Genomic DNA, 23,123 nt, shown 5'->3' with positions numbered 1-23,123 from the left:
TATATGCCAAATTCTGGTTTGTTTGTCCTGAACCTACCATTGTCATAGAACCATAAATACTCTATACAAGTGGAAAAAAAAATTTCCAGTTCTCCTGTGATATATAGTAAAGCTGAGGAACAGAAACCTATCTGTGAAAGGCTGACAGGTTCCCTGCAGCTATTTCAGAACCCGAAAACTTCCCAATAAATCTCTCTCAGGATCTGATACCAAAGTAAAAAGTAGCTATCTTTGGTTAGAGCATAAATGTTGGAGTATTTTCTACCCTCACAATATGAACAATAAATGTGATGGATCACATGGATTCATTGATCTCCCTTTAGCCAAACATGGGGAGTTTTGCTGGCTTCCCTTTAGGATTGTTCCTGAGCTTCTCACCTTTTGAACTTCTTCAGCATTTTGTTTTGCACTAATAATTTTGTCTTCTATCTTTCCCACAGTCCCTGAATTTGTAGCAGCCTTTTGTCTAAGGTCTTCAACACTCTTCTCTAGCTCAAACAGACGTAAGGTAGCATTGTTCAGGGTTTCTGCAGATGCTGCATTTTCAGATTCAATCTAAGAGAAAGAAGAATGAGAGTTAGACTTTCAAAGGACAATGGATATAATACTAAACTTTCTCCATAAACCCTGCTGAACTAACTAGTTTGTGTCCATATATCTGAGTTAAAAGCAGTGTTTTAGTTTTGCTAGAAATGGCCCATTGCAGCCAGGGTGAAAAAGCTCAGTGCTTGAGAATGGTACATATGGGGCTGCACAAGCATTAAGGAACATGGTCAAAAAGTATTTGATTGCATTATACACGCAAGAGTTGACTAATCCACTGACAAAACTTCAGACATTTGACTCCATCATGTGATAATGGACTTGTAAAGCTTCTAAACTGGCCAAGCTTCATAAGTATAGATAGCACTGTGGTCTCATGAGGCCTTTGAGATGAAGTCTGCAAATACTTTATCTGACAAGATTGTAGCACTTGGCACTTCAATCCAGCCTTTCTTTATTTTAGTCTGGTGCTGCAGTGTGGATGACACTGAGCACACCAATGCACAACCATTGTGGCTGACAGGTGTGGCTTGCCAGGGGTCTTGTCAGACCTGCTGGTTTAGAGGGCTACAATCCTGCTCATTTAACTTGGCTGGTGCAGGATACGGGGTGAGAAAAGCCTTATGGTGTTTGTTGTTGTTGTCTGGTTTGGTTTGTTAATGAGCAAAAAGTCCCCACTTAAAAGTTGATGTGAAGGCAGGAATGGTTTAGACGCATTTTAACTGCAGCCTTTGCTTTGCAGTACCCAAGAGCTTTCTCTAGACAGGCTACATCAGTTTCTGAGCATCAGACTTGGTGCTGTTCTATTATGTTAAGAAATACTCGAAAGAACTCACCGAAGTCAGCAAGTCTTGAGTTCCTTTAATATCTTCATCAGCTTGTTTGATGGCTTTTTCAGCTGCATTTTGAGCCTTTTCAGCTTCTTCCAGTGCTGCTTTCACCATGTCTGCAGTGACTTTAACATCTGTTGCCCCTTTGCTGTGGAGCAAGATTGTTAATGCTAAAAATGCTCTTACTTTGGAACTGGAAAAAGAACATACGCTGCAATGGGCTGGTTTTGCCCCTTACTGAAGGAATGAGAATTTACATCAGGGAAAGTTAAACTGCATTTTCTGATGCAATGAGATGAAACAGGGCTGCATACCTTGCTCTTTTAGCTTCCTCCAGTAGCATTTCTGCTCTGGCAATGTCTCCAGCACTCTGCTGCAGAATGACCTCAACATCAGAAAGGCTTTCTACACGCTCACGAATATCTTCTGTCAGGGCCTGCAGCTGCTGGGGAGTGCTTGGCATCTCCATGTTCAGCACTTCATTAGCCACTGCCTCAATGCTATCCAGGTCAGCACTGTCTTCTAGCAGATGGACACAAATGACAGAGATGTGAGTAAAAGCTTCTCTCTGTCACATCTCAGCACTCAAATTCTGTTCAGCTGTTTCCTTAAGAAGGAAAATAATGAGAAAACTTCCTCCCCCAGATGTATGGAAAATCAAGGTGTTAAAGTTACTTCCCAAGGTGAAACTTCCCTCTCAGGAGAGGCCCAGCAGATGTATAGGCCCTGCTGGCACAGCTCTCTTGGAAGCCATTTGAAGATCTTGGTGCTCAGCTGCACCACTCTGGGGAGGACCCGAGCCCACAGGAAACAAAACCAACAGCTGCACGTAGATTTATTTGTGCCCCCAGCACAGTCAGCCCTGAGCAAACAGGCAAGGAATGGGTTGCTGGCAAACAAGGCTCTCATTTAACCTTTACTTGCTTTCTTACAGGGAGAGAAATGCAGTTTCTGACTCCCTTCCCCTTTAATACTACTTTGTCTTTCTAGCCAGAACTTACAGACATACTTGGCAAAGTACAGCAGTACAAAAGCCTCAGCTGAAACGCACACAAGAACATGTCACAGTTTGCTCTCACTTTCTTATTATCTTGGTTTTCTCTTGTTTTTTCTCATGTTTCCAGATTTCATCATACACACTGTCTGTCAAAGGGAGGTGCGGGGAATGATGACAACAGTTGAGCTAACTCTTGGAAGATAATACAGATGTAAAGCTGGTTTTCAAAACCCAGAATTAAAATATTATTAAATATTATTAAAATGTAACGTTCTTACGCATTAGGAAGTCTCTAATCTGTTTAATAAGATTTCTCAGATCTTCATTGCTTCTGTCCACTTGTTCTTTTGTAGCATTGGTTTTAAGCAAAACTGCTTGTGCATTTTGTTTTGCTTCATCTGCTCTCTGTTTTGCCTCAGAAACCTAAAGAAAGGAAAATGGAAGGCTTGCTTGCTTATCTTCTTATGCTTTAGGGCTTGTTTTAAAACAATTCATCTGGAGTCAGAAGTAATAGTAACAAGGAATTCTTTTTCTCATAAAACTCACAGAACACTTGGAAGCTGGCCCTGATCCATACCACCAGTGCTAGTTTAAACAACTCAGGCTGATGTTTAGTTATGCATGAAGCTTCACTCTAGCAAGCTCCCTTTCTGAAGATATTTACAAGCATGATGAAGTTACAGAACCCAAAAGAAGTATTTTCTGCAGAAAACCATCACATACTTTATCAATTAGAGTCTGTGCTACAACAGACAGATTTTCCCTTTTCTTTTTTACTATCTTAACAATTCATTTGGCATATTACCATTCTGGAGAGTTGCTCCACTTCTGCTAATGCACTGAGGATGTCTCTGTCAAAATCCATAGCCTTCTGCCAGGCGTTGTGAGCCACGGTCACCAGCCCGTCACAGCCGGGGCCTCCACACTTCCTCTTGCCCTCGTCGGTCCGACAGCTCAGCCCCCCGCACTCGGACTCGGCACACGAGGCTCCCGGGGCACTGCCACACGTCTGCAGGGACACAGGGGGAGCAGTCACAGCCTCGTGTCCATTCCATTGCCTGGGGGCTGGAGTAGGACACTTCCACCACAAAATTTCAGAGTCAGCTTCTTTTCCAAGAAGCAAAACTATTTCTATCGGCAACACCGTGCTGAGAGTTATCCACTGCTTGGTCAATTGTTTGGTAATGAAATAACACAGGAGTTGGTTGAAGCAGAGGAAAAATTAGAAAATTCCCTGTTCTTGTGAGGCTCTTTTACCTTTTCATGCCCCCCCAAACCCTCCTTTTGCCAAACGATAGTCACTAACTCAGGTTTTGCAGCCAAAAAACCTCCCTGGAAAAACCTGGGGGCTGAGCCAAGTTAGCTGCAGCTGTCTTCTGTGAAGTGTAAATGAGTCCCTCTTACCTGCTTGGCACGTAACCCAGCAGTAGCTAGAAAGCAGAAAGATGTGTCTCTGTGTGTGTGTGTGTGTGAGTGTCTTACGATTACACCTCCAAGCAATTCAGTGTTTACTGCCTTGATAAACATCTACCCAAGACTTCAGTTCTTAAGAACAGTCGGGGTAGGAATGTAGGGGAAGGGAAACTAAACAGAAAGATGTCTCTTTCTTCCCTTCAGAGAAAAAAAGGAGGGCTGAGGGAGTGGGAGGGATGACTGGTTGTAAAGGACAAGGGACAATCAGAGTGTGAAGAACTCACTCTCTACCACAGGCCTGGCCTCCCTGGGGGAGTTAATGAGGGGTGCCCTGCAGCCTGCCTTCACCCCAGGGTTGTTCAGGGATTGTTCTCTGAATGCAGCTGGCCAACTTCAAAGAGAAACTGAGGAACACCCAGCCTCTCCCAAGAAAAAGCCATCCTTAATCATATTTACAGATGAGCAGGCGCCTTCAACAGAGAAAATGCTCTTTTGATTCCATCTGCCTGTAAATTCTGCTTTGTCTCGATAAGGAGGATGAGCCTGGGGGGATGCTGAGGCCTGGGGGTGTGTGCAGAAGCACAGCCTAGCCAGGCACTGTACAGGCACAGAGTGCATCTGATGGAGCTGCAGAAGGGAAGAGGGGAGCCTAGGGAAAACAAGCACTGAACTCGGGATAGGTTGAAGAGGATGGCTCTCAGCCCAGCAGATTTGCCACACTTTCCTGCACGTGGGAACTCTATCCCGAGCAAAGAACATTGGATTAGAACAGGGGTGATGCAAAAACAGGTGCTCTGTTGGGGCTGGGAAGAGTGGGAGGAAGACCAACATGAAAGGCTGGTCTTTGAAAGCCAGTAGTGGCAGAGCCCACCAGTTAAACAACCCAGTTCCAGCCCACAAAACCGAGGGGTTGCTCAACCAAGCAAGGTGCATTTCTCATGAACCAACTGCACATCTCACACTGCCACATCCCCTACAGCTCCTCCCTGCCCCGTGCCTCATCACAAACCTAATTTTGTTTCTGCCATGGGTTTATCCCAGCCATTCTCAGCTGTGTACCTTCTCAGCCACCTCAGAGAGATCCAGGCTCTGCACCTTCCCAGCGAGTTCATCCAGAAGGCGTGACTGCTCCTCTTGGTTAGCCTTGAACTGGGCCTCCTTCTCGTTGATCAAGTCTTGCACTTCCTGCCGCGTCCGCGCCGACAGCTCCACGGCGCTGTCGGGATCAACGGTGGAGGCATTGACCCTCTCCTCTGCCTCCTGGGACATCTGGAAATACTTGGTGATACTGTCCAAGGCTCCTGCAGAAATCAGAGGGAGCTAATGAAAACTCTGTTGAGTAACCCAAAGTAATGTATATGACAGATGTTAGCAGATGACACATCAGGATTAGTGATATGTCACATTAAAGGAAACGCTGGCCTTGGCAGCTGTGCCATTGCAAGGATGACAGAATTTGGCCTCTTGTAGGAAAAAAGTTTGCTTCTTTGCTTGGTGGAGAGTGTCAAGTTGGTCTTTGAAGTTAAGCCTTTCTCTGACCCTAGTGACTGAATTCTGCCTGCCCTAAGGGCGAGAGGAAATACAGCCTTTGAAGGTTTTTAGGGGAACAGTTTGTTTTCTAAGGATTCCCTTATCCCATCAGTTCTTACTGCTTGCCCTGGGATGTCTGGCTTATGGAGTCACTGCTTGGAAACTGGTCAGAGCTTTCCTAAGAAACAACTGCTTGATGAAAGATGCTGATTTATGGAACTGTTGATTTTGGACAACTCCTGGAGAGGCCTTGTGTGGGTGTGAGGGACCCTGTGGAGGTGGCTATACTCTGCAGCTTGGGGCAGCTTTCCTTTGCCAAATGCCAAAAGTCAGGGACTCCCCTAAACCCACATGCTATTTGCCTCAGTCTGAAATCTCCCATGTTCACTGGAAACAACCTCAGACTTCCTGAAAACCAGGAAACATATAAGAAAAATTATAAATACTTTCTTTGAAGTCAGCTTTCCAGATTTCCAAATAATTTTGTGACATTCCTCTTCCTCCAGCAAATTTTGATTCTTGGCCCATTTCAGTGTGCCAGTGGACATGCCAGGCTTGGGTGGGTCAGGAGAACTGGACCATTTACCACAAGCTCTTTTTTTTCACCCAGAAATAGCAATTTAACAGACTGAAGGGAGCAAGGGGAATGTCCAGGCATATCTTGAAATCAGTGGTGCACTTTCTTCTATTGTGTCTCATCTACAATGTGTTCAGCATGATACCTTAAGACGATTCTGTGCCCCAAGAATTTGAGCCAGCTTTGCAACGTGCAGAGGAAGAGAGACCAGATGAGGGGGCAAAAATTCCTGCTGCATCAGCAACTCTGCTAATGCACAGAAAGAACCTGTCCCTGAGGAACTGTGCTTTATTACAAGTTAGAAGATTAATCTGGTACTTAAACCCATGCATCAATTAAATCTTTGGCCACCCTGCTGCTTTCTCCCCCTCCCTGTGACACTTACCCCGAACATCAGAGATCTTGATGAACTCTAGCTGCTCTGCAAGCTCTTTCACGACGTGGTCCAGACTTTTGGCATCTGTCTCCAGTGCACTCAGGTCTATGTCTGTGCTATTGCTCTTTGCTGATAAGGCTGATAGGTTTTCTTCTATATCAGCTATCTTAACTGTAACATCTGCTGTCAGCTTTCTGTAAAAGAGGCACAGGACTCAGCATGGGGAGGAAGATGGGTCATACACCTCATACTTCACTGGAGCATGGTGGCCAGAGATGTACCCAGCTTCTCCCATGGCAGGACCTGTCCTCCCTCCGTGGAGCTCCAAGTGATTTGTAACAACATGCCTACCTAAAATACTGTTATGTTTCCTTTAATATACAAACCGACCTTTTAATCTACAGCACCTTTATAAACCCAAAGTGCCAAATCACTCAGAAAACAGCTGCATTGTGTAAGATTAACTGGAGAGAGATTCCAGAGGACTGGAGTAATGCTCTTGTATCATGGCAACTGCATAGGTCAGAGTTGACTACTAAGATCCATACATAATTTGCTCCCCATCCCACACAGCTCAAATGTAGTTTTGATTACTACGAGCTCATCGGACAGAATTGAACTTCAGGAAACAGGGAGGGGGGAGCCTTAGTTTTAGCACAATGGATTCTTTAAACTCTTCTGTACAGATCCCTCCTCACCAGAGTTTTGAAGGAAAACCTCCTGCTCTATGCATTCACTCAGTGAGCCATGGAGCAGGCTTTAGCTAATGGGATAACCCTAAAAGGAAAAGCAAGTGAGTTACATGTCAAGGCCACTGTGGAACAGAAGTGGGCATAGGAAGCTATTCCCATCCATGGTGATCCCCTCAAGCCAAGCATTTCCTCACTCTGAAAGAATCAAGGCAGTACTTAAAATCTAAGATCAATTTACAGCTCTCTCAATAGTCTAACAGCCTGCTGTTTTCCAGGACTCCTCCAAAGCCCAGTACTTTCTATACAGCCAGAGAGGAGCAAGAACAGATACACCTAAGGCAAGTTAGGCAAAAGCAGCCCCTCAGCTGTTCTGATCTCCCTCAATACACACAGAGTCCAGAAGCAGCAGCAACCCTCAGCTCTCCAGCAGGAGGGAAGGGAGCTGTAGGACACAAACTATTCCTAATTGAGACATTTGTGCTTTAATCCTCGCCCCTTTGCTTTGTGCAGTTCCCTTCACAATGCAGAAGCAAGTTGGAGCAGTGGCAGACAGGGCTAGAAAGCCTCTGTAATCCTACTTAATGTTACACTGCCCCATCTCCAGACTACCATCTTTTGTATGCTTAGCCCTAAAAGAAAATACAAGGCTCCTACTCTCAGAAAAAAAGGAAACAATCTGTGTTATAAACCTGGTACTTCCCCCAACACGTGCTCAGCGTGCAGAAAGAAGCCCAAGTTTCCAACTCATCAGCTACACACGGAAATCCAGGAATTTAATCTCTCCCCCTCTTCATTCTCTCACATAATAGCAGTGTTTGTCCTTTGCCCTGGGGCAGCACAAGGCAAGCATGAGTGGCTCCCTGGTAATTATCTGCCTGGAGAGCAGTGGGAGCAGGACAATCCAGCTCAGCACGTGGCAGCTGCACTGCTCCTGCCTTCCCACCAGGTTTCTGCCCAGTGGGAAGGGCACTCACTGCCAGGGCTGAGCATGGCAAGGGGCTCCAGCAACCACAGCACCCTCACCCAGTCAGAGTGCCCTCAGCCCAGCATGGGGACATGAGTCACTCAAGTAAATCCCAGCTCACTGGAACTCCCACTTCTTCCCAAGACACACTGATCCAAGTAACTACAACTGTACTCACTCTGCTTCCTCGAAGAGATTCCCAATGTTCTTCAGGGGCTCAGCTGCTGGATTTTGAGCGATGATGGTTTTAATTTCAGTGAGCTTCTCCTCCAGTGTGTTGAGTGTCTGCTGGTATGGGCCAGTGACTCCAGTGACTTTGAGGGTATTAGCCCTGTCCAAGAACTGCTGGGTCCTATTAGCCAGCTCGCTGATGATCACATCCCAGAGGGCAAAGCACTGGTGGCAGGGCACGCAGTCAGGGAAGACACCTGAGTAGCCCCTGGAGCACTTGTCACAGTGCAGCCCTTCCACCCCCTCATTGCAGATGCACTGCCCTGTGGCACGGTCACACTGCGGGGTCTGGATGCCACGAGGGTTGCAGTCACATGCTGGGAGGAGAAAAAAGCACATGTGAGAGACATGGATGTTGGCAGGGTGGGGGAAAAATCAGTTATTATAAAATGAATACAGATGTGGTCGTTGTCTCAATTATAAAAAGCTAATTATGGATGTATCACACATGTATATGGAGGAAGCAAGTGTGAGTGAGAAAAGGGAGAGAGATGGGGAAATAACTCTAGAGGAGATCAGGATTTGCACGTCTTGGAAATAGGAACAATAATGGAGCAAGGATGGACACCAATTGCAATGTTCAGATGTCAGCTGAATAGCAACTGAAAACAAAGATCCCAGTTTCTCTCCTGCAATGAAGAGTGAGTAGAGCAAGGCTCTCGGGACAGGAAAAGAAGTGGCAGGCAGGCCCATAGCAGAAGGTTTAAGAGCAAACCATGAGAGAAAAAGGAAAATTTAACTGGAACAGCCATTTACTGTCTCCTCCAGCAGAGGAGTAACAGTCAAGTGAGGAATCCTGCAAATCATAAACCAACCACCCTTTCCCTGCCCCTCCCACAAACAGCACACTAAAAGGAGATAATTGATTACACAGCATTTGGCTAAGCAGAGGAGCTCTGTTCCATAAGGTGCTGTGGGTGTTAAAAGTGGAATGGGTTTCCAAGAACAGGCCAAATCCATGGAGCAAAAGCTCTTGTGAGATCTTGCAGGCAGAGGTACAGGGACTGGCTCAGAACATGCTCCTGCCATGGATAGTGGGAAAACATTCACAATACACACTGAGGAGCCTGGCACTGGGCTGACATTTTGGGTATACAGAAAATCAGAAAAAAAATCTGGCAGTGAAAAGTAGAATAGAATAAAGAATGCCGTCATGGGCAGCCCTGTAGTGTTTGAGGTGTTAAGGACCAAGAGCCTGCATGCTGTTTGTCACCCTCAATGTCACCCTCAGTGGAAATGAGGACACTTAACAGATTTATAAATTTTTCAAAGTTATTTCACACTGAGCACCAACTTCAGAGTTAGTATTCACACCTTCATGAAATGCATTTTTTGGCACTAACCCATCACAGAGAGAAGTTACTTAACTGAGTGATGCACTGTCACTGCTGAAAGCACAGACACACTCTGTACACAATAAAATGCTATCAGGAGAAGCATTTCCATGCAGCAAGGCTGCCACTTGACCTCCTTAATTACACAGGAGGCAGCAGCAGCAGAGGACATCACCAACATGCAAAGCTTTTAATAAAGAAATGGCAGCAAGCAACAAAAAGAGAGGCTTTGAAAATATGCACATCATCTACTTATCATCATGGCAGAGTGCACCCAAAACAGGTCAAGCACATGTTCCCTAAACAGGAAAAGGACTGGCATACCTGATAAAACCCCTCACTTACACATCCATTTACCAGGCATTCTCTAAGGAAGTTAAATGGCTCAAAACCCATAAATCAATTCACACACCCAAAGCAAATGCCCCCTTGAAAATAGGGCAAAACACAAAGCTGTTTTCAAGACTGTACATTGTTTGCTTCAATGCCAGAGCACAGTGGTGGTCTTCAGTTCAAAAATTACACAAAGAGCCCCAGCAGAACAAATCGCTCCTCAACAAAACGACTTTCTTGTACAACGTGAATATGATAGGCAAGAGACAAAAATAACTTCTGCTGCCTGCACAATTGAGCAAAACGGTCTTTTGTTCTTTGAACTATACCCTGACACAAGAGATTGTTTTTACTTTACATTGAAAGTGCTTAAGTAGTCAACTCACCATGGAATATGTTCCCTGCAGGCAAACCGTTGAGTTCCTGTTTGAAGGTCAGTTAACCCTTCTGTCAACTAATAAGGCCCTTGGTATAATGATGAATTGTCCAAATTCCTCTGTATAGAAAGAGGCTAAATGGCATGTGGTTTTTCTCAAAGATCCTGAGGTCTGATCAAGTTACATGAATACTTGCTGCTGGCAAATCAGATCACTATATTTACTTGCAGATTTAAAAGGCTTAATGTGAAAAAACCCCCATAACCCCATATTGGTAATTCTACTCCTGAATACCTGCATGTTCAGGAAAGCCAGATGATATGGCTTTAGTAGCATTTGCATGGTAAAGTGGATTCCAAACTCTCTGCAACAAGAAAGTACTAGGGAAGGAGAGAAAATAATTTAGGTACTAACATACTGTTTGTGTTAAGTGAAAACCCAAACTCCACAGCTGCCTGTCAGGGGATGATAAGAGCAGAGAAGTAATTTATTCTAAATGCAGAGCAACAGTTGGAAGAATACAGCCCTACAAAACTCCCAAACCGAGCTTTGCAGGACCATGAGAAATTGCACAAGGCAGCTAGAAACATTACTGTGTCCTATTTCTCCATTTTAAGATTTTTTTATCAAGCCCACAAGCAGGCAATCCTGGCTCTGAATTACCTCATTCCCCTCAATGAAATGTATACAGAATGGCTTTCAAAAGTGCTGGTTTCGTATTGCTCTTCCTCCTCTTCATCATCTTCCCAAGACATTAACCATATACAGGACTACACCAGATTTCACCCCTAACCATCTCTAACACTTCTAGTGATAAGTCCTGCTCCTTGTGCCCTGGACACCTCCACCAGGCATTTCACAGCCCAGCAAGGAGCACGTCCAAGCCACTGAAGAGGAACACCTCCCCTTTTTGCCATGGTGGGGATCAAACCCTCCACTCACTCCAGCTGTGGCCAGTTCTGAAGAGAAGGAAAGCAAGCCCAAGCCAAGGTCATGTAAAGCCTTCTCCCTAGTGAGTAGCGCCTTGAACACTGCAGTCCACCAGGCAAATAGCTCAGTGCCAGCTTTCACCTCTGCCTCAGGCAGTGCCTGCCTGCCAAGAACCTGCTGGCTTCAGTCTCTTTGACTGAAGGGCATGACTTCATCCTAAAGGAACAAAAGCACAGTGACAGTGGCAGGATGTATGTGAAAGGAAAGGAGGCCCTCCGAGCTGGCACAGACTGGAGAACCCTGGCAAAGAGCTCATGGAAGAACAACTGAGTTACACATCTATCATTCAAGATGGTGGGTGCGCATGCACCAGAAAATTCCTGTGACATTCTAGTATCACTGCCAATGAACTGGGATGTGAATACCAGAGATACCTGCTAGAAACAGAGCAAACACCAGTCAGAGTGATCCAGCACACCATGCTCAGTATCATGTTTGACCAAAGTACCCACCATCACTTCTAGCCACAGCAGAGTTCTCATTCCCCAAACACCTCCTTTGTTATGTCCAACTATTCCTATGGCCATGGTGGGATTCAGAAGCAGTCCTGTACCCAACAGGCTCACTCAAACACGACCTTCAAAATATTGCTTTGCTCAGGAGATTTTGGCTCCAACCAGCACACTCCTAAATATGATGTAAGACCTGAGTAATACAACATATCCAGTATTAGCATATATCTAGTTAATCTGAACTTTTTCAAGAACAAGAAACACACAGGCACATCTAGGGATGCAGATGTGCCTGCAGATGTTTCAGATGTGGCTTAGTAGCTACCAACACCTTTATACTCTACTTATATGTGGTATAGGGAAAGACAAAGTCCTGTAAGCTACTTTTATATGGCTTCCCTATGCTTACATGACAAGAAACTGGAAAAGTAGTTCATTTTGCACTGCAAAATCTAACAGATGTTGAGTTTACTTCAAGATACTTGGATGCCTTGACCACTTTGAGTTGGAAATGCCTTTCAAGACAAATGGTTGATTAGTCTCCCTTCAAGCAGACAGATGGCCCAAAGCCAAGGTGAAGGGCTGAAAGTTAATGCAGACATGGCTGCTTGCACTGAAGATCAGTGTTAGACAGGCTTCAAATCTGTAAGCAGAGCAGGACATAGCAGTACCTCCCATGGAAAACACAGTGGAGGAAAAGAAGTCTTTTGAAATCATTGGCCCAAGATTTAAGGGCTTTCAAAGGAGCATTTACTAAATTAAACAATAGGTTTCTGTTTTGAAATGTCATTTTGGAACTAGGCGTATTGTTTTCTTTAACTGAGTGTGTAACTCAATCAGTGATTCTTTTGTGGCATACTTCAACTTCAGGGAAACCATATTTTTGGAAAAGTTTAGGCCAAATTCTTCAGCCAGGATCTGCTGATTAGCAGATTTATGAGGATTGTAGCTGCATCTGTTTACAAATGCATGTGCATATATGTGCATGCACACACTGAATATCTGTGGGTAATTTTTGTATCACCTTCATCAGAGCATTTATTCTCCTTCTTTTTCCTGATCCTCAAGAGAGAAGTAACACTCAAACATGTATACCAAATGCATTCATGTAAAAACCTAAGAAGAGAAATCCAAAAGAAGCAAGTAACTAGCTTCAGAGGTTTGCTTTAAGCTCAAAAGGATCTGAGAATTGCTTTATCTTTTACCTACTTTGACAGCTCTCTTATCTTTTCCTCTGATTTTAAATATTTAGGACTCACTTCCATTTAAACTACTCTAATGCACTATGCAGTATATTTGCACATCACTTAATTTAAACTGAATGGGCTGTATGAAGACCAGTATCAGTGTCCAATTCAGGAACAAACAAGCGTTGTACATCATCCTACGCTGAATAGAAATCATTTTTCCAGAAATATTTTTTTTACTGCTTGAGACTGAGGGCGGCAAGCATCAAATGTTTAACTCCTCCAGAGAAAAAACACAAAGGTTTTGTTCAAACATGATTTCCTGGCACAATTTCCCAGTGGTAGTGAGGCACTGTGATAAGAAAACCATTCAACAGCTTTTAAGATTGAAAGTTTTGCAGAGCTAGCAAATTTCTTCTGAATAATCAGCTATTGATTCAAGTTACCCTGCAAGCATAGTGCTAACTCCTCAGCATTATGATTTTCAGTAGGAATATTAATGTAAGATCCCAGACTAAAATTACCGGAGTTGTGCTGCATCTTAACATGCTAGCACATCATGCCAAAAGGATAATTTTCTGGAAATAATCAATACACATTACAGTACTTTATGATCCTAGGTAATTTAAAATTATGAAACTCCAAGTGAAAATTATATTTTTTTTAGCACAGAATTTGTCTGACTTCCTTTAGGCACTTCTCACAGAAGGAAACAAGACATCTCTAAACACCAAAAACATCTCCTATAAAAGCAGCCTATGTGACTAGTTTAAGATCCAAGTGTTAAAATTTTAAGACTACAAAACTTATTCTTACATGGCAAAAGGGCAATTTTTAGTGAACTGCTGTTCCTGCACCAACCATATAACAAAGACTAAAAACTGAAAAAAACAACATTCTTGTCAATGTATGCAGTGTATATTTGACAAAAAACATGATTTTTTTTAATTGTAGTTCAATTAAATTCTGTGATTTTACAGTAAGTCTTGATACTCATGTCCAACACAGGACATGCTCCTTGTGAAGGGGCTATAGCAACACCACCTACTTCCAATCTCACACAGCACCTCCTACGAACTGCACTCTTGTCTGCTTGTTCAACTTATTACAACAGTAATGACAGTGAAATTGTCATCTCCTTCATTTTAGATGAAATATAAACTGGAAGTGTCTATTGTGCAAGGGCATTGTTTAAGCTGCATCTGCAGCCACTCCACATCTCAGGCTTCCCAGGAGCCTGCAGCCTTCTCCTGGAGATCTACTTTGTGGGTTGAAGCTGGTGCAGAACTTGGCATGTTGAGTCCTGCACTCGAGTTGCCAGGCTTTGGAAAAGCTCCAGCAGAATGCCTGGGAGACCTGAATGTGATGAACCCTGTACTGCTATTATTTACTCCCTTAGGCAGGATTTTTATGCACACACACACGTTCACAGGCAGGCTCGTGCAGAGCTGCAGCCAGCTCAAGGCTGCAGCAATGGCAGAAGAGTTCTGCCAAGGGGCTGGCACTGCCTCCAGAGCAGGTGATGCTGACAGCACAGTTCCTGCCCACTGTAATCCTCCCAGGGACCTGCACGAGGCCAAGACAGAAATGCTGGGCTCATTCCCGTCCTCTATGCCTCTGCTGTGCTTGTTTCAGGCATTATGTTGAACTCAGGGAGAGAATATTGTGCTTTTTCAAAGCACAGGGAGTAAGCAGGCTCTGCAGACCCAGCCACAGGCTCTCTGTGGTGTGTAATCCCCAGTGGACATCTGTGGGTGCTGAAGTGCAGCCAGTGCTGTGGGTGCACGATGCTGTCCAAGCACAGGCACCCACCTCAGCTGGCCCCAGCAGTGCCAGTGTGATCTCTGTGGACACGCAGAGAGGAGACATCAGACGACATTTTCTCTCCACAGCAGGGGGCACAGGCTGCAGCACCCACACCAGGTACAAAAACCTGCCTTCCCTGGCTTCTACTTCACCATGGCTGATCTAAACAAGGTTTCTAGAAGAGACATCACAGGTAGCAGCTGGCAATGGGGATGGCAAGGAACAGTGCCCTAGAGCCTGGTATCCCCTGGAGTGTACTGGGACCCTGGGCCCCATCCACAACTCACTGCTACTGCAAGTGCCTGAGAACCCATGGAGAGCTGCAGCCCCAGCCTGTCCTAAATGGGCCATTTTGCACATCTCCACACAGCTTTGTCCAGAGCTTATTTGCAGGCACTTGGGATTTTTTAGCATTGTAAAGCTTGTCAAAGCAACATGAGCAGTATGGTCCCCATTTCTCATCAGGAGCTTGTGTTTCTTGATGCCAGCAACTTAAAGACCTTTCATGAAGAGATCACATATCACTGTCCTTGGAGTAATTGATTCACCCTGTGGTTTCCAACCTTGAGCAGAACCCACTTGCCCTAGAGTGGAGGATCCCACACTGGACTCCTTGGGAGCAATATCCACATCTCTGCACCAGCTTGGTGAAAACTGTGTCCACACTCACAAGGTTCAGAATTTTTGCTCTTCCCCATCCAGATTTGTTCCTATTTTGTTCCTGAATGCAGCACAAAGTGTGGCCATACTGGCTGCTTGGGCCAGCAAGAACACGCCAGGTGGCAAACACTATGGCAGGAGTCCGCATGTTCCCTCCAACTGGAGCAGACATCTTTGTGACAAAGCCTTGTCTCAGTTCCAGCTTCACTGGCTGCAGGCCAGATCTCTGCTGTTTTCCAGGGACACTGCTCAGCAGCTCCTTAAATGGCACAGTTTTCTGCTTGCAACCCGCTTATCCCAGAGAGCTGCTACCTGCCCACGCAGCAGCTGCAGCTCTGCCAGCCTGAACATCACCTCTCACTCCCCGGGGCTAAAGGAGGGCTGAGAAGTCAATTGTCTTCTTGCCAAGGAGAGACAGGAGACAGGCAGGAGGCACTGACCCCAGCACACCAGGAGAGCCTGCAGCACCACCCGGCTGGATGTGTTCCACGAGCCAGCACATGCCTGGAGCCTGTCCAGAGCATCACACTGCAGGCTGCCACTGCTCAGCCCTGGGCAGCAGCTCTCCCCACCTGCCACAGGGACCTCCTGCTGGATGTAATCATGAAGGAAAATCTGCCTTTCCACCTGAGGGAGTCTCCTCTGTCACTAGGGCACAGAAGGGATGGTGGACTGGAAGGGGAGTGTAGATCTCACATGGTAAAAACAGGCTCTGAAGAATATATTGTCTCTTTGCTTCAGAAAAATTAAAGCAGGTTTTCACATGTTCAAAAGACAGCAGAAACTCCACGAGAGATCAGAAATGATGCTATGCTGCAAAACCCTGCCGATAAGGTATGCAGATGGACTCCATCAATAAACCCTGATGGAGACAACTGATAGCAAAAGACAATCCCTGCCCTGCAGCCAGCAGGGTCAGCACACCCCTTCCCATGTCAGAACACACACAGCCTCTGAAAGGCAGCCTTTCCCAAGAAACCCAATATGTACTCAGGAACTGGGGCAACTCCCCAGTCCTTTCATCTGCTGCAAACCAAGTAGCTGTGACCTGCCTATCTATCAAGATAATGGGCTCTAAGCTATCTCTATTGTAAGGGATTTATTAAAGACCACAGCAAGCACATTCCTCCCTGCAGGAAAAAATACCTTAAATCTATTGCAAATCCTCCTGGCAAGGGCTCCTATTTGAACAGATCAGAGATACAAGTTTGTTCTGGTCTGGACAATGTTTGAAGTTTCTTTTCCAGCTAATGAACAGACTTGTTTATAATGAAAGGACAGAGGCCATCCAGTTTTCTAAACAACCTACTTCATGGTGCTCTGTTTTGCAGCATGTAGTTATGGCTAACCCACTGCATGGTCTCTGCTTTCTCCTTTATTTTTATCTGAAATATAAGGAAAGTCTCCTACTAAATAAAAAAATCTCTACTCTCTGTATGAAGGCACAAGAGACAGGGGTCTTCAGCTACGTACAATCGAAAGGCAAAGGAAACTGGTTTCCAGAACAATTCTCAAACTCAAACGCTTGTGATATGTTTTCTTATCATGCTGGCCTACCTGAGAGAATTGCAATCTTACCCTTAAGGAAGAGTTGCTTCTAAACATAGAGGTTTGTTTCTAAATAAAGGTCAGACAAGAAAAACATAGACAAGCACTGGCCTGGCCTCCTGCCACATGTCTCATCCTGCAAGGCACCAAAATCCCAGGGCAGACTCCACCATGCTTTGTCCCTCTTTTCCAAGGCTCGAGAGGGCTGGTCCCAGCGGGGGTGTCCCAGTGAACCGGGCTGTGATGGTGTGCTCAGCCACACAGACATTTCCAAAAGGAGCAGGCACCAGGGTTGGACTCACCTAAGCACTCCACACTTGGGTCACCCCAGAAGAGCTCCTGGCACTCCCGGCAGGTCCGGCCTCCGAAACCCGGCATGCAGTGGCACTGCCCTGTGAACTGTCAAAGGCAAAAAGCAAACCCATCAGTGAGCCCTCAGCAGCTCACCCTGCCCCGAGCAGGGGCTGAGCCTCGGGCACAGGGCTGAGCCTCGGGCACAGGGCCCAGCCTCGGGCACAGGGCCCAGCCTCGGGCACAGGGCCCAGCCTCGGGCACAGGGCCCAGCCACGGGCACAGGGCCCAGCCTCGGGCACAGGGCCCAGCCTTGGGCACAGGGCCCAGCCTCGGGCACAGGGCTGCACCTCGGGCACAGGGCAGAGCCTCGGGCACAGGGCCGCGCCTCGGGCACAGGGCCGCGCCTCGGGCACAGGGCCGCGCCTCGGGCACAGGATCACGCCTCAGGCACAGGGCCCAGCCTCGGGCACAGGGCCCAGCCTCGGGCACAGGGCCCAGCCACGGGCACAGGGCCCAGCCTCGGGCACAGGGCCCAGCCTCGGGCACAGGGCCGCACCTCGGGCATAGGGCCCAGCCCCGGGCACAGGGCCCAGCCTCGGGCACAGGCCGTGCTGCCTCACCTCGTTGCAGGCAGGCCCGAGGGAGCGCGCGGGGTCACAGTCGCAGTGCTCGCAGCCGGTGCCGCTGGCCAGGCGCCACGTGTGGGGGGCACAGCGGTCACACGTCTGCCCCACCACGTTGGGGAGGCACCGGCACTGCCCCGTGGCCGCCGCGCAGCGACAGCTCTCCGAGTCCTCGCAGTCCTCCCGCACCGTGCCCAGGTAGTTGCAGACGCACTCTGTGAGGGAAAGAGCACGGCACCTCCATGTCAACCTGCCCCTCGCCACCAGACTGCCCTGACTCCACAACTAGTTCATTCTCTGAGTCCACAGAAGTGAGGGCAGATGCTGGCATGTCCCAATGCCAGTGGCCAGGCCTGGCTGACCCAACACTGAATGACATCCAGCACTGTTTAAGAGCCCTCCTCATGCCCCAGCCCTCCTCATTCAACCAGCCCAACCCTCCCTGCTCTCCTCCATTCCTCCCTCTGTAAAACCAAAGCCTAGGTCTGCCCAGCTCTCCTCAGTCAGCTATGGTGGCAGATCTGCTTGAAGTGGTCAACTGGCCAACAGTGAGCTCACCTGCTCAGTGACCCGCCTGTCCTGGTGGGCTGTGCCTGATACCACAGGGGAGGGGGATCTGCCTCCCCACCACCCATTTCAGCTTCCTGTCACAGCCTTCATTCCCACTGTCAAACCACAAACTCTCTCCCCACAACCTTATCTCTGTAGAAGATATAAACAGAGACCAGTATCAAGAGGGTAAGAAGTCTCCCTCCTGCAAAATCCTCCTTCCTTTCAGCAAATGTAAATGCTGTCTCAGAACTCCCTCTCAACCGTAGAGAGCCAGGAGCCCCATCCAGCTGCAAGTAATAAAGTTTTCCCTCCACACCAAATGCTGCCAGGTAAAAAGCATTTAGCTGCCCACTGGTTCCCCTGAGACAGCTGGTGCAGCCGTGTCTCGCACTCACTTCTGCAGTCCTGCTGCAGGGCGCTCCCGTAGTAGCCCTCTCTGCAGAGGTGGCAGTTCTCCCCCTCAGTGTGATAGAGGCACTTCATGCACGCCCCGCTCCTCTTGTCGCAGGCCTCGGGGTCAGTGGTGTCGATGTTGTTGTTGCACTGGCACGGCTGGCAGGCGCCACCGACCTCATCGGGGCTCCCAAAGAAGCCAGACGCGCATTCATCACAGCGACTGCCTGTTTGAACAAACAGGCACAGTGGGAACGGCCATCACGGCTCCCTGGCACAGCCCCGTCACCAGCAAGGCAATAAAGACCATTACTGGGGGGGCATTAACTGGATCATGTTTAAAGAAACAGAGACAGCACTTGGTGAGACCATAGTAATAGGATGCAGAGCATGGATGGTACCACCCAGGGCACCAAGGCATGCTGCTCATCTCCTTGGTTCCTGTGTTGTCCTGTCAACCCTTTGCTCAGCACCAGTCATCCCTCACTGCTGCAGATGAGGTTCATGGCCATGCTGGCACCACCCACACAAAACACTCTGCCCTGGCACCCTCGAAGTGAGGCAGCCCCCTGCAACAACCCACTGGTGCTGTGGTCACATCTAACCCACATGAACACATCCTCTCCCTGAGAGGTTCAACCCAACCAGCCACCCCTCCACAATCCCCCCCAAGTACCTATGTATCCCACGCTACAGACACACACGACTTGCAGTGTGACTGGATCCTGGTAACAGCCACTGGCAAACTGGCGTCCGCTCTCGGGGCCATCAGGGCAAGGGCAGGGCCGGCAGTGGTCACCTGATCCCAGGATGGGGTCTCCATAGTAGCCAGCCTGGCACCTGCACAACAGAGTACACAGCATGCAGGGACTGCAGGCAAACACGCTGTAATTAAGCTGTAAATAAGCTCAGATTTTATACCACTGTGAAGAAGCAAGGGGCAGAAACATCCTTATGGCTCACACTCCTAACAGCTGTGTCCACAGACACAAATTTGCCTGGTTTACACCAGCATAGGAGCTGCACACCGAAGGCTGGACATCAGCCCTGCCACCGCAACGCCTCTCAGAAGGATTGCAATGACTCGCTAAAGGCCTGGGTTCCTGCAGCGTGCTCTCGGTCACTTATGCAGACACAAGGCTGTGGGCAGGAAAGAGGGGATCCCCATTCCCATCAATCCTCAGGAGCACAAGTGCTTCTCTGACTCCCTCGGCACAGGGACTTTTGCTGTGGCTTAACACCTGTGTGAGCACCAGCACCAGAGAGGAACAGCAGAGCTGCTGTGCCCACGCTGCTGTGGGGGAGGAGAGGGGCCAGGGCAAGGGCACAGGTGCCACACCTCTCACAGTTGTGTCCAGCTGTGTGGTCCCGGCAGCTGAGGCACTCCCCGGTGTAGGGGTTGCAGTCGTCAGCGTGGCCATTGCAGTGGCAGGGCTGGCAGCTGGGGAAGCCCCAGAAGCTGGGCAGGCAGCGGTCGCACTGCCGCCCATACACCCCAGGGAAGCAGTGGCACTGGCCCGTCTCCACGTCGCAGAAGGCGTTGTAAGAGCCTCGGGCGTGGCACTCACACGCTGCAAAGAGAGAGGGAGAGGGGCTGAGTTCCCATGACAAGCCATAAGCTCAGGGCCCCAGCCACAGCACAGCCCAGAGCCAAGAGTTTAACATACGTCGGCATCCGCTCGGCCCGAACCCGAAGGTGCCGGGGGCACATCTGTCACACTGCCTTCCAACAACGTTGGGACGACACTGGCACTGTCCTCCATTGGGGTCACACACCGAACTCAGGGAGCCCTGCGGGTCACACTGGCATGCTGAGCAGAGAAAAACATTGCAGAAAGTGAGCACTGTGGCACAGGACATGAATGCCCTGCCTCATCCCGCGTACACGCCTTCGCCATACAAACTGCTCTGCCCGCAAGCGCCATCCAGCCCCCAGGCACGGTTTGCCCTACGAGTATATGGTTACGTACATAAGGCAGTCTCATGCAGTAGTGCAGAAATGCTGAATATTATGTTCTTGCAGACATCTGTCATGGGAGTTTTCACAACACTCCTGCTGTTTTCCAAACACCGGTATCTCTGGAAAGTTTCCCAAGCGCTGTTCGTGACCACGTCTTCGCCCGAGCCTCCCACTGTGAATATGTCCAGCGATTTGCAGTATGGCATGAGAACAAGCTACAAAACAATTTTAGAATGACAAAGTGTCACTATTTATAAATAGCCTCCACCAAAATTGTGAAAATTCATTATTATCCCAGCTTCTAGCCTTTTTTTGCTGAAAAGCAAACAGCCAGATGGAATTTGAAACATAAATGACAATATTTCTCTAGTTTTGATGGAACACTTGTAGTATCTGACAAATTCTTACCAAATCTACCAAATTCTATCCATTCTAAAGAAGAAGATTGACACTGATATTGATTTTCATTACCTACATGACACACACTAACTTCCCCAAAGAAACTATAGGTCTGTGGACTAGCTGCAGTCCTGCAAAATACCTCAAAAGCCTCTTAGCAGAAAAACAGCTCACATACTTGGAGGAACTTTTGAAGAAACCTATGCTGCATTACATTGTTCAGCTGAAATCTGACTTCAGCTGCAAGGAACAACGCTGCAAAATACTACTTTGAATTTACACAGATATATGCCAGGGGAAATGCAAACTTCCAGGCTTTTAAGAGCATCCCTAAAATGAATTCTGCTCACAGAGTCAATGAGTGTGTAGGGGTTCTCAGTCTCCGTGTCCACCGAGGAGTACTGGGACAGCTCCAGGCGGATGGTGTAGTTCAGCCCCTTCTCGAAGCACACGGGCCGCGGGAGAACAACGTATCTGAAGGAGGAACAGGAAACAGTCCTTACTTCAAAGGCACCATAAAGCATTTAAGGTGCCCCTATAGAGCAGTCAAGATAACAGAAAGCAGCCAAGACCCAGCAGAACAAAAGCTGCGACGTGAGAGAGGCGGTTTGCAGGCTCGTGGAAGCCAGAACCGGAAAAGGTTATCAGCAAGGTAAAAAGTCAAACCAGTGTTCATTCACAGGCTGTGCAAACACCTCCCCCTCCCTCCACTCAGTGAACAAACCCTATCAGAATATGAGAATAAACTTAAAAGCTTTGAATCTACAGACACACTACTAAATGTGGTTTTTATAACCTACTGGAAATTAATTTTCACCTATTTTCACAGAGGTTACAGCAAACTTTAAATGTTACATTATTGTAGTTCAATTTTAATCTGTTTTATTTTTTCTCTCCTTTTGCCCATCCAGTTATACTGACCTGGATCCAGGTGACAGTGAGACCACTTGATTATCATCATCAGGAACTGTGTTGCCACACCGACTGCCTGTGGGAATCTTGCCTGGGCGTGTGACACTGATCACAGCTTTTTCCCACTGATCAGGCAGCTGGGGAAAAAAAAGGCTCATCAGTATCAAGTAATAATCATAAACTCCTGGAAGCATCCAGAGCTCAGGCCAGGAAAAGCGTGAGCACAGACAGGGTGGTCGCAGTGCTTCAGGGAGGATGGGGCTGCAGCTGCAGCATCAATGGGGCATCTACCAGCTGCAGGTGTGGGCTGAGAGCAAGGAGCAGGGGTCCAGCAGCCCCATCTGCATCATGGCATCACCAGGGGCTTTGGTGACTCCTCTCCCCTCACCTCTGAGTACTCACTGCAGTTAGTTGCTGCCAACAGGCAAGGAGATGGAGGGATTTTTCTCTTTCCCTTCCCTCTGCAAATTATCAAAGCCAACTGCTTGCAAACTCTTGGCTGCAGGCATTCAACATCCAAGATGGGCAATGTGCTTCTTAAGGTGCACAATGCCCATCTGATCTGGCCAATAACAAATTTATAGTTTAATCTGCCCTGATGGGACTTGTCACTTTTTAATTTGCTCATTAAACAGGTGCTGAAATAATGCAATAGTGAAACAAACTCTAAAGCAAATAGTACTAGAAATAGTCAACATCATTTTGGATTTTCACACATCTCAGACATTTAACTGAGCACCTGTCCTGTCTCTGGGCCCTGATGACTCCTTAAAGAGCCAGCTCATGTCAGTTGTGCACCAGGCCAGCCAGCACCTGCTGGGAGGCAGCAGTGCCCATACTCACAGACCCACCTGCGGCTCGTAGCGGATCACAACATCATACTCCATGGAGTAGGGGATGTTGTCAATGTAGAATTCCAGGTGTCCCCCCTCAGGGACTCTCACAAATCCTATGCCTGTCCATGACGGCGTGCGGTCTGGCGCGTACTGGCGCTCTACTATGTTCACTCCCTACAAAACAGGGAACAGATATTTCAGTACTGATCCATTAAATCTGCAAGTCCCATGGGAGTCCATGAAGTGTGGAGTTCTGCTGATGGATGACTTCTGCATTGCAGCATCCACTGCTGGCATCCCAGACAACACAAATT

General features: G+C 47.6%; 1 protein-coding gene across 1 annotated transcript in view; it reads right to left on the bottom strand.

Moving 5' to 3' along the window:
* LAMB1 (laminin subunit beta 1) overlaps positions 1 to 23,123 on the bottom strand; it is a 42,577-nt gene that overhangs the window by 2,382 nt on the left and 17,072 nt on the right. The window contains exons 14-31 of the mRNA XM_058021994.1: positions 22,825 to 22,983; positions 21,983 to 22,110; positions 21,412 to 21,535; positions 20,673 to 20,877; positions 20,370 to 20,513; positions 20,042 to 20,273; positions 19,379 to 19,542; positions 18,705 to 18,929; positions 17,755 to 17,972; positions 17,143 to 17,239; positions 8,101 to 8,470; positions 6,276 to 6,460; positions 4,843 to 5,084; positions 3,176 to 3,379; positions 2,649 to 2,793; positions 1,688 to 1,895; positions 1,380 to 1,521; positions 379 to 555 (exon numbers count right to left, since the gene is read on the bottom strand). Coding sequence (XP_057877977.1) covers positions 379 to 555; positions 1,380 to 1,521; positions 1,688 to 1,895; positions 2,649 to 2,793; positions 3,176 to 3,379; positions 4,843 to 5,084; positions 6,276 to 6,460; positions 8,101 to 8,470; positions 17,143 to 17,239; positions 17,755 to 17,972; positions 18,705 to 18,929; positions 19,379 to 19,542; positions 20,042 to 20,273; positions 20,370 to 20,513; positions 20,673 to 20,877; positions 21,412 to 21,535; positions 21,983 to 22,110; positions 22,825 to 22,983 — 3,369 coding nt within the window. The remainder of the gene's footprint in view (positions 1 to 378; positions 556 to 1,379; positions 1,522 to 1,687; positions 1,896 to 2,648; positions 2,794 to 3,175; positions 3,380 to 4,842; positions 5,085 to 6,275; positions 6,461 to 8,100; positions 8,471 to 17,142; positions 17,240 to 17,754; positions 17,973 to 18,704; positions 18,930 to 19,378; positions 19,543 to 20,041; positions 20,274 to 20,369; positions 20,514 to 20,672; positions 20,878 to 21,411; positions 21,536 to 21,982; positions 22,111 to 22,824; positions 22,984 to 23,123) is intronic.

This window comes from Melospiza georgiana, chromosome 4, assembly GCF_028018845.1.
Source record: "Melospiza georgiana isolate bMelGeo1 chromosome 4, bMelGeo1.pri, whole genome shotgun sequence".
NCBI lineage: Eukaryota > Metazoa > Chordata > Aves > Passeriformes > Passerellidae > Melospiza > Melospiza georgiana.
The sequence above is the reverse complement of the archived record's forward strand: the minus strand, read 5'-3'. Positions and strand labels throughout refer to the sequence as shown.